This window comes from Benincasa hispida, chromosome 5, assembly GCF_009727055.1.
Source record: "Benincasa hispida cultivar B227 chromosome 5, ASM972705v1, whole genome shotgun sequence".
Taxonomy (NCBI): Eukaryota; Viridiplantae; Streptophyta; class Magnoliopsida; order Cucurbitales; family Cucurbitaceae; genus Benincasa; species Benincasa hispida.
Window position 1 is genome coordinate 27,121,776 of NC_052353.1, and position 11,044 is coordinate 27,132,819.

Consider the following 11,044-nt stretch of genomic DNA (forward strand, 5'->3'; position numbering starts at 1 on the left):
CTGAATCCAAGTCTTGAACAAGGGGCCCCACCCTCTCCCTGGGCTGAGAGAGTTTTAGTTTAGTGACTAGATCACAAACCAATTATTCATTAGAGGATCAGTAGGAACTTAAGGAACAAGACGTAATCTTGGGGGTAAAATAGACATTTGACCTGGCCGTTATTACGAACAACCTGTGAAGGGTCGACTTACTAATTATGGTTAAATATGTGGACATAATATATCTATAGTGAGGGGAGTTCAAGTATGGGCTTTAGTAGAGTAACCCATTAGTTAACGAATAGGGGTTTATATTCGGTGTAATGAGTTTAGCCAATTAATCTCGGATCGTTAAAGCCCATGATATATAGGTCCGCGAGGTCCCCCTACTTGCTCGTAAATGGATTAGCTTTAGAGTAGTGTGATAAATTAATTTGAAACGTTCAAATTAGAATTAAGGAAATTAGTAATTATATGAGATATAATTACATGTTTAATTTTAAGAATTAAACGAAATAGAAGAAATAATATTTAAATATGATTTAAATATATGAAGGTGGATTTGTGTAAAATTAATTTAATATTTGATATTAAATTAATTAGAATTATTTAATTTACTTTTAATAATTATTTATTAACTTTATTAAGAAAATTAATTTAAGAAATTAATTTTGTAAAATTAATAATATTTTCAATTTTAGAAATCAAATTGTTTTTTAAATCAATTGAAAAGATGGAAAGATGGAAATTTACACAAAATGAATTTATGGGATTTTTCATTAAGCCTTCAACTTGCTCACACAAAAACCACTTCTTTTTTGCTTCAATAACTCCAAGCATGAGTTGCATCATCACATGCAGCCATCTTCTTTGTATGAAGGTCTTGCAATATATTGAGAAGATTGGAGTGAAACTGATGCATGCAAATATAGAGTTTTGTTGGAAAAATCGTGTTAAAGAAGTTGTTCTTCAAGTGGTGGTAACAGTGAGCTTTTCTCCAAATTCTCTTTATTCAAGCTTTTTTTTTTAGTCCCACAATCAATCTAAAGCTCCAAGAGAATAGTGGGGAAGATCTTGAGGTAGTCTACAACAAGACTTGGAGAAGTTTGCAGCTGAGAATCAAGAGCTGAAAAAGTTCCACAAAGATATGGCTTGAAACCCCTTGTTCTAGCTTGAGCATGCTTTAGTTACTGTCAAAATAAATGAATTAGAGTGCTTAATTATCCTTGTTGCTTCCACTGTTGCTGGTACATTCCAATAATAGATTGTTATGATTTGAGTTCCTACAAGATCACCGCGACTGTCATGTTATAAAATGTACACCAATGCCCGGATAGGAAGACTAACAAATTCAGCTAGTGGGTCCAGTAATGGGTCATTTACTAAGTATTTCATACTCACCCTTTCTTCTGATATGTTTTTCAGGTAAGAGCAAGGATAGACTGGTGAATGACAAGAAGAATCCGTAACCGTGTCATTGAGACCAGACAGAAGCTTCCGCTCATGTTTTCATGTTTTTTTTTATATTTGAAACGAGTCTTGGTATTTGAAATTCTAGAACTTTTTATGTTAAACTTTCAAGTACTTTAATGTTTTCCAATTTTAAATTTATGTTTTAGGGAGACCCCGAACAAATGTTTTGAGTTGTCTTGGTGGAATTTTATTAATTTTATTTGACATATGAGATCATTTTATTCTTATTAGAGCAAAGGGTTAAATTTTTTATCTAAGGTTTACACGCATGTTGTAACTTCTTGTTAGTAAATATTGAAAAGTCAAGTCATTATAATGACAAAAGGAATGGTAACATATCTATAAATATTTAGAGAAAGAGAGTATTGAAGGGACCTATGATGAAATAATCTTGGTCTATTATTCATGACTTTAAAGTTGGATCAAAATTTTATGTTTATTTTGTTTTGTTGGAAGCATATAAAAGAATTTTTTATAGGTTACGGAGGTATGGAAGGAGAGTTAAAAATTGTAGGAAAATCTTTAGTAAAAATAGTCTAATATTTTTTAATTTAAAAATCCAAACCAACTATTTTTTCTGTGTCTATTTTCATAATCTAATTTCATTATATTTATTCTCCTTTTATTATATGCTTATCGTGAATGTTTAGTTTGTATAATACTTCTTTTAATTAAATATTTATTAAATTATTTTTAAAAATATCAATGTCTGTAATTCTTATATAAATTCTTATTTATTTATTTTTCTTTTTCTTTTTTCATAAGTCAATTCATTAGGAGAAATCACACAACAATTACTCATGAGATAAGATATTATGTCACATTTATTTATAGGAGTTAATCTATAACTTTTAGTTTAATTATATCATCTTTATGTATTTTCATGAAACTCATTTATCTTTTCATTTTTTTTTTCTATTTCGATCTCTTTTTCCTTCCCAATGACCATTTCTTCTATCCCACTAGTATGATAGAGAGAACACTAACATATCTTCAAATATTTAGAGAAAGAGAGTATTGAACTAACCTATGATTGATGCGATTTTGACCAATTACATATGACTTCAAAGTTCAATCGGATTTTTATATTTATTTTATTTTGTTGGATGATGTTCATATAAAAGAATTTTTAGAAATTAGGGAGATATAGGAGAGGTGTCGAAAATTTTAGGAAATCTTCTGTAAAAAAAAATAGTTCAATATTTTAATTTGCAAATTCCTACCTGCTATTTTTTTCCTCTCTTTTCATAATCTAATTTCATTATATTTATTCGCCTTTCATAGTATGCTTACGATGAATATTTAATTTGTTTAAATTTTTTTAGTTACATACTTATTGAATTATTTTAAATAAATGCCAATGCTTGTAGTTCTTATATAAAGTGTTTATTTCTTATTTCTTTTTTTTTCTTTTTCCATAAGCCAATTCATCATTAGAAGAAATCACATAGCAATTACTCATAAGGTAAGATACCTTATTATGTCACATTTAGTTATATGAATTCATCTATTCATTTATACGAGTTATTATATAAATTTATATATTTTCACTAAACTCATCTATCTTTCAAATTTTTTCCATTTCATCTCCTTTTCCTTTCAAATTTTATGTCAAATATTTACAATTTATACTTAATGAAATTTATATTCATTCACAATTTATGTTATAGAGATTTTCAATTACGTTCAATGCATTTCATATCCGTTTTCTTTTAACCATTTGTGATTTTTTTTTTCCTTGCAATTTTTGCGGTAAGAGAATTAATCCTCTAACCTCAAGATAGCAAATACAAACTTTTTGCAATTCAATATTCAAATTTCACCTATTTTTTCATTATTTTATAAAATCATGTAAAATATTTACTATTTAAGATAAATTTAAAATATTCCATTCAGTAAAATTTATATTTTAAAAAATTTGGATCACATGCATCGCACAAGGTTTTTAACTAGTCTTTACAAAGGTATAGAGAAGACTACATTTACACGAAGAATACAAGAAAGGAAAATATAAGAAAGAAAAGTGCTAATTAGGACAATTGTAACTCATATATAATTGGAATATATCAACCGGTTATTTTGTATTGACAATGGTTTGTAAGAGGAGAGTGCTTCTCAAAAGATGATGACAAACAAAGTGACAGTCATTTTCAATGTGCTTGATACGATCATGGAATACATCAATGTGAGCGATGTGGATGGTACTACAATTGTCACAATTAAATATATTAGTAGACTGTTGAGGAACACCCATAATAGCAAGAAGCCAACGAAACCATAATAACTAAGAAATAGCATCACCAAGTATACAGTATTCAGATTCTATACTGGAATGTGAAACAACAGTCTGTTTCTTGTTTCACCAAGATATAAAGGAGTCCCTTAAGTAGAAACAATAACCTGTTGTGGAATGATGATCAGTAGGATCACTAGCACATTCATAATTAGAGTAATGAGATAACACTAAAGATGACTAGGAAGAAAATAGAAGTCTATGACCAATAGTGCCCTTGATATATCAAAGAATGTGAAGTACAATAATAAAATCTATAGTTCAAGACCCAGAAAATAACTGAGCGGTCCCAAATTTTTCATTTCAAAGTATTTTTCAAGATAACATTGTAAATCAAATATAGCATCCAGGTCATCACTTGTAATAATCACATCATCAACATATAGGAGGAGAAGAACAATACTTCACGGAGTCTGATATGGAAATAAAGTTGTATCATGAGTGCTCGAAGTAAAGCCAAGTTGAGTTATGGTGGAATTGAACATGACAAACCAGGCTCATGAAGCTTATTTCAGACCATATAAGGCTCGACACTTTACGGGGTAGATGAGAAGTACCAGGTGATGGTTTCATATACACTTTCTTAGATAATGTGCCATTAAAAATGCATTTTTAACGTTCGTCTAAAGAAAAGATCATTGTTTGGCAGCTGCAATAGCTAAAAAACCACGAACATATGTCATTTGAGCGATTGGAGCAAATGTCTCTTCGTAACTAATACTATATTCTTGCGAATAGCCTTTTACAACGAGATGAACCTTACAATGTTCAATAGAACTATTAGAGTAGGTTTTGATTTTATAAACCCACTTACAACCAATCGGTCTTTTTCCAAGATATAGAACTACGTAATCCCTAATATTAATCTTTTCTCAAGCCTGAAATTCCTCATTTATTACTTGCTATCAAAGAGGGTCAATACTGGCCTCATGATAAGACAAAGGTTCAACAAAAGGCATAGTAGTAGAAAAAACATGATAATCTTGGAGATGATGGAGGGGTTCTCTTACTTGACAAACTTCATGGATCGACGATTTATTCTAAGCTAGATTTGAGGTCAAGATATCATCAAATCTGAATGAAAGAAGGTGATATATACAAGACAGTCTTTTGAATGTATGGACACTGTGAATTTTTAGTTATGTCATTTGGGTTCACAAATGCGTTAGGCACATTTCAATCACTCATAAATAGAGTGTTTCTGCCGTTCTTGAGAAGATTATCTTAGTTTTCTTTGTTGACATACTTGTCTACGGCCCTAATATAAAGACTCATGAGCATCATCTAGGTATAGTCTTTAATGTGTTGCGATATCATAAGTTATTTGCTAATCAAAAAGTGCATTTTTAGTCAACCACGAATACAGTAAATGGGGCCTTGGGTTTCCAAAGGAGTTGAACCAGATAATGACAAGATAAAAGCTATGATGGAGTGGCCTAAGATTCATACAATGACAACTTTGAGGGGTTTCCTAGGCCTCATTGGTTATTACATATGTTTTGTCCAAAACTATGGAGGAATTATTGCACCCACCCTGGACCAAACTTTTGCATAAGGATGCATTTATGTGGACTTATGAAGCGTCGATAGCTTTTGAAGCACTCAAACAAGCGATGATGACAATACCGATATTGGCTCTCCTTGACTTTTCTTTGCCCTTTATTATTGAAATTGATGCTTCTGGTACAGGCTTGGGGGCTGTGTTATCACAGAATTAAAGACCAATTGCATATTTCAGTAAAACATTGTCTCCAAGAGTTCAAGCCAAGTCAAATTATGAACAATAATTAATGGCGGTTGTCTTCGATACGTGATTTTCATTCAAAAAAAGTTCTGAAATTTCTTACTGAACGGGAAGTTCAACCTCAATTCCAAACATGGTTGGCTAAGTTCTTGGGATTCGACTTTGAGAGGGATTTGACTTTGAGATATTATATCAACTCGGTCTTCAGGACAAAGCTGCAGATGCACCGTCTCACCTACCTCCAGCAATTGAAGCTAATATGATCTCAGCTCCATCATTGAAAAATGTGAATGTTGTACAAAAAGAGGTAGAGGAAGATGAACAACAAAAGATTGTGTCTCTGCTCAAAGAAGACCCTGATAGGAAGCCCAAATTTCAACAACAAAGCAAACTTCTCTATAAAACTCTCTTGAATTTTGAAGCTGAAGGCTGAAGAAGAGGGAATGTCAGCTCTCTTGAATTTTGCTGGTAGTTGACATTTATTTTCTGGATTTCATTATAATCGTTCTTGTGTTATTATAGAGCTCTAGTTTGCTATCTTGTGGTTTGTCTGAGATTTTCCCTTGATTGTATATAGATATCAAAACAAGAGAATATCGTCTCTGTTTTGTTTTGGGAATTCTGGTTGGGTTTTACTGTTTACAGGGCTGAAACCTAACAGATACCCCATGTGATATAACAGTTTTCGTAAGAATCTCCTAAGTTGTATGTTGATCGATCCTTCATCCAACAATTTTGTGGATTTGCTGAAAAATAAGCAAGATGGCAAGTACACATTGAAAATAGATTATTTACATTATTTCAAACACACAGCTGCATCATTCATCCAACCATCTGTCTTCTTTTTAGTATATTCTACAGTAGAATAGTACTAAAGTACCTGGGCTGCTCTGTGGTGATGGAAACTACTTATTTCTTAAACATGGTCCATTCGAAAACAGAGAAGACCCGAGACCCAAATGGAAGGGAGAAAGGATTACAGAAGAAACCAACAGCAGTAGAATCATTCTGTGGAGATGGCAACTACTTGTTTTCCAATATTGCGACCACTAAAGAGTCCAATCAAAGCTGCTGGGCCACTCTCAAGGCCGTGAACCATGTCCTCGACATAGTTTATCTTCCCTTCTCTGATATAAGGCAACATTGCTTCTAAGAAGTTAGCATTAAGGTGGAAATAGTCAGGAGCACTGAAACCTTCCATGCGGATCCGCTGAAGTACAAGATGCAAGAGATTATGCACACCCTCTGACTGATCGAGGTTGTATTGAGATATCATTCCACATACTGCAATCCGACCATGAGGCCTCATGTTTAAAAGCACTGCATCAAGCATCTTCCCTCCTACATTTTCAAAGTAAATATCTATACCTTCAGGGAAGCACCTGCCACCAAAACAACATGAAAAGATAAAGTTCCATTTTCGAGATTATGAAATGGACAGGGCCTGACATTAGATACTCTAGACCCAGTTTGGTAACGAATTATGTTTTTAGTTTTCTATTTTTGAAATTTATACTTATTTTCTCACAAATTTTCAATTATGGTTTTTATTGAAATAAAGAAAGGAGGAAGAAGAAGAATGCAAGGTTTATGTGGAAAACCCTAGACCAGGGAGAAAACCACGATAGAAGAATTCTTATTATTTTACCTTTTACAAACACCACAGACCCAACATATAAATAGACTAAGACAAACCCTAATACAGTAGAGAAAAGTAAAGAAATATAAAAAGACTAAAATGCCCTTAGGGCAAATACAGCAGTTTTCAACACTCCCCCTCCCCAGGGGCAAGTATGGAACACTCCACTATCTTACTTCTCTGCTTTTTAGTTTGCTTATCAATTCACCCCCTTTTTATCACTTTCCTTAGACAAATTTAACTTAGAAAAGTTAAACGTAGGATACCAGTGGTTCGACCCGGTATCTAGTTATTTACTACCCAATTTTAGTAGTTCTTGATCAATTATTCTATAAATTTTATTTGATCGAAAAGGTTTTGCCACAACACAAAATCTTCTCATTTCATAGAGACTACAATTTCCTATTGTTTCAGACAATCGTCCATTCCATCAATGTTTTTATGATGTAGATCATGTAAAAGTCCATCAAGAGTTACTGACCGCTTTAGTGCCGCATCTAAGTCCTGTTCTTCCTTGTAGTTGAAAACCTCATCAAATCCGAACTTGTTTTTCAGCAGCTCAATCTACGTTGGGCATACATAAAAGAAATGTTATTGATATTTCAGTAGAATGTATGGCGAGAACAAGAATCCATTGTTAATGGATGTTAATGAGCTTACAGATCAGAAAGTATAGGTCAAAACTACAACTCTGCTACTTGATTTAAATCTTAAAGAACTAAAATAAAAACATTAAAAGTATTATGGACCAAAACAAAAAAAGTCTTAAGATTAAGAAACCAAATCAAGATTCAACAAAAACGTACATCTATGAATCAAATAGTGATATAAAAAAAAAAAAATGAATAGAACATTTGCATAGATGAATAAATATCACAAGATCTTGAACAGAGAATGAACAGTTTTCTTATTGCACAAAACTGAATTTTGTCAGAGAAACGGATGCTTGGGAGAAAGAAGATATCGAAGCAAGCTTTAAAACAGTGATTCACCTTCTCTTTGCTTCCAGCACTCCCAACAACATAACAACCCATCAACTTTGCTAATTGGCCAACAAGTTGACCAACTGCACCAGAAGCTGCTGATACAAACACATATTCTCCCTTCTTGGGGGAGCATATATCATGAAATCCAAAATAAGCAGTTATACCAGGCATACCTGTAAAGGTTAATTAATTCTATATGTTCAGCCAATGAGAAAACTACTCCTGACATTTATCACTTTCTCATATAGCATGCAGACAATCCTCACCCTTTACTTTTTGGTTATGGGCTTCATACTGTTGTAAATTAGGAAGAACAATGTCAAGTTGTGTAAGGAAAATATTGCTCCAAAACCCAAAGTCATTAATCTCGACAATAAGAGTGCTACTTGCATGCTTTGGAGTTATAAATCCAAGTCAACCACCTACATCATCTATACAGGAAACCCGCATCCTCCATGTAAAGCACAAGAAAAACAACAATGCATATTGTAGGTGGCGAATTATTCAGAACTTTTCCCTAAGCGAATTATTCAGAACTTTTCCCTAAGTAGCTTAGGTCGTGTTTGGTAATCATTTGGTTTTTATTTTTAGTTTTTGGAAATTAAACCTACAAACATCTCTTCCACCTCTAAATGTCTTGCTTAGTTATATACTTTCTATCAATATTCTAAAATATTAAGCTAAATTTTAAAAACTAAAAAGGAATACCTTTTAAGAACTTATTTTTTCTTTTGGAATTTGGCTAAGAATTCAATTCTTTTACTCAATAAGGATGAAAATCATTGTAAGAAATTTAGAGGATAGGCTTAATTTTTCAAAAATTAAAAACCAAATGGGTGCTAAACAGAACCGTAATTATTCATAAAAATTCACTGCTAGGATGAAGAAAACGCATGAAATGACAAAATGAAATAGAAGGTTTAATATAAGAATAAGTGTGAGTTTGGTATGATTTGTAGAAAGCTGAAAATGGCTTTTTGTCACTTAGATGAACTCCAAAGTTTTATGAATATAAGAATAAGTGAGAGTGGTGTTTATAAACTTAATTTTCAAAAACCAAAAACTAAAAATCAAAAGGTTATCAAACGTATTTAGAAAATTGAGAATTCAGGCAATTACAAAGAAACTATACCAAGAATAGCTTAATTTTCAAAAACTAAAAGATTATCCGAACGAGGTCTTAGTAAATTGAAAATTCAGGCCATTACAGACAGAAATTACCGAGAATTCCAGTATAATATGAGAGGGGCACATCAGTATGGTGGATTTTGAAGAGTTTTCCAGGCTCCTCCACGACAGAGTATTCTTCCCATTTCAATATTCCCCAAAGTTGGTCACCTTCATTGAAGTCCGAGTGTGCAGACTCCAAAACTTTAGCTACTCCAAACCCATATACCAACTGTAAATGTTTCATTTCCGTCAGAGAATTAAACGAAACATAAGAGTTCAATGCTCATTCTCGTTATAAAATTCATATTCCTGCATCTGAAGTTTTCTTTTCTTAATTTACCCTTTTGTAAGCTACAATGCAAACACAGTTTTCCTTCAATATCATGAAAATGGGCAGGGATGATTCATGCATGACCTTATCTAGAATCGCAAGAAATTTCACCTCTTCCGATCACATTTCGTAAGGCAAGCAAGAAAAGCAATTAACGAGAGAGAAAAAAATCATAGAGAGAAGGAAATTACAGAGCCAGGGGAATAAGAAGTCGGGCCGGATCGACTTTCCATGAGCATTCGCATGTAGGGATCGCAAGAAAGATAAAGTGTTTTGACCAAAACGCCATTTGAACCTTCAGGAAGCTTCAAGCGGATGGTAGCAGTGGTAATGATGAAATCGGATTCCTTAGGGAAACCACTAACATAGTCCCGAAAAATCACCTGCTTGTTCTTCACTTCCTCGCCTATGTCCGCCATTGCAACTTCCCAGCACTGCCACAAACTGGTAATGGCGGTCCCAATGGCAACCAACGGGTAAACGTGCGGCAATGGCTAAACAAACGATTACCATAACAGGGAAAAGAGATTTTTAGGATAGATTTTTAATTTAGAGAGTACAGGGAAAAGAGATTTTTAGGATAGATTTTTAATTTAGAGAGTAACAGGAACATTGGGTATATGCAACGGGAAAAATTAAAAAATATTGTCTTTTTAGAAACTATTTAGGAAAATATTATTGTTTTCAAACTATTTGTAAAAATATTGTTTTTTTTTTTTAAAAAATAAGTCAAGGGTTGAAAATTCGCCGTAAAGCTGTCTCTTATACACATCTAGATGTGTATAAGAGACAGTTTGTACGCCGAACTTTGAACCCTCGACCTTACCCTTCCTAACATTATTATTAAGTCTATTTAATTATCATTCCGGAGACCTTCATCTATCAAAAGATCGTATTTCTAAATTTTCATAAGGTCCCCCTCGAATTTCTTCCAAAGCTTGTTGAATAATTTTTATGGATTCTGTCATCTCAGCAAGTCTACTAAATAATGAGCTAATGAATCTCCTTCTTTTTGCCACTAAACTTCCCAATCAAATTCGAGAGCGATATTTTAAGATTTTGAGCGAGAGTATGAGCGTGAGTGAGTGCGAGAGTGTGAGCGAGAGCGAAATAGCGAGATTTTGATAGAGAGCGAGAATACCAAACAAATTTCCCTTTTTTTTCCTTTTTAATTATTACACATTCCACCTTCTTCTTTCTAATCTTTTTTTTAAAAAAATTTTCCATTTTATAAAAACAATTTCTAAAAATATTTTATTATTTTATTTAAACTCTAAAAAGAATAAATTAAAAAAATAATAACTCATAAAAATAAAAAAATGTAAATTAAATATCTCATTTATATAAAAATAATTACAAAAATCAATGTGTCCCACAAGGCGGACGTCGTCGATTTCGAGCTGGTTGTCGTTGTCGACTTCGAACTTGA

General features: G+C 32.7%; 1 protein-coding gene across 1 annotated transcript; it reads right to left on the reverse strand.

The window, feature by feature from the left end:
- Positions 1–6,259: 6,259 nt before the first annotated feature.
- On the reverse strand, positions 6,260–10,147 carry LOC120078101 (2-alkenal reductase (NADP(+)-dependent)-like). Its single transcript, XM_039032316.1, has 5 exons — positions 9,807–10,147; positions 9,336–9,513; positions 8,121–8,287; positions 7,610–7,692; positions 6,260–6,871 (listed from the first exon to the last, which is right to left on the reverse strand). The coding sequence occupies exons 1-5, from the start codon at positions 10,032–10,034 to the stop codon at positions 6,493–6,495; spliced, it is 1,035 nt and encodes a 344-aa protein (XP_038888244.1). The 5' UTR covers positions 10,035–10,147; the 3' UTR covers positions 6,260–6,492.
- Between the last annotated feature and the right edge of the window lie 897 nt (positions 10,148–11,044).

Bases quoted from the DNA above. Each gene is read 5' to 3' on its own strand.
- LOC120078101 (XM_039032316.1), bottom strand. From the start codon at position 10,034: ATGGCGGACATAGGCGAGGAAGTGAAGAACAAGCAGGTGATTTTTCGG. The intron at 9,514-9,806 runs GTAATTTCCTTC...AAACATTTACAG, and splicing joins CTTCTTATTCCCCTGGCTCT to TTGGTATATGGGTTTGGAGT. The intron at 6,872-7,609 runs GTCAGTAACTCT...TTTTGGTGGCAG, and splicing joins TTAGATGCGGCACTAAAGCG to GTGCTTCCCTGAAGGTATAG.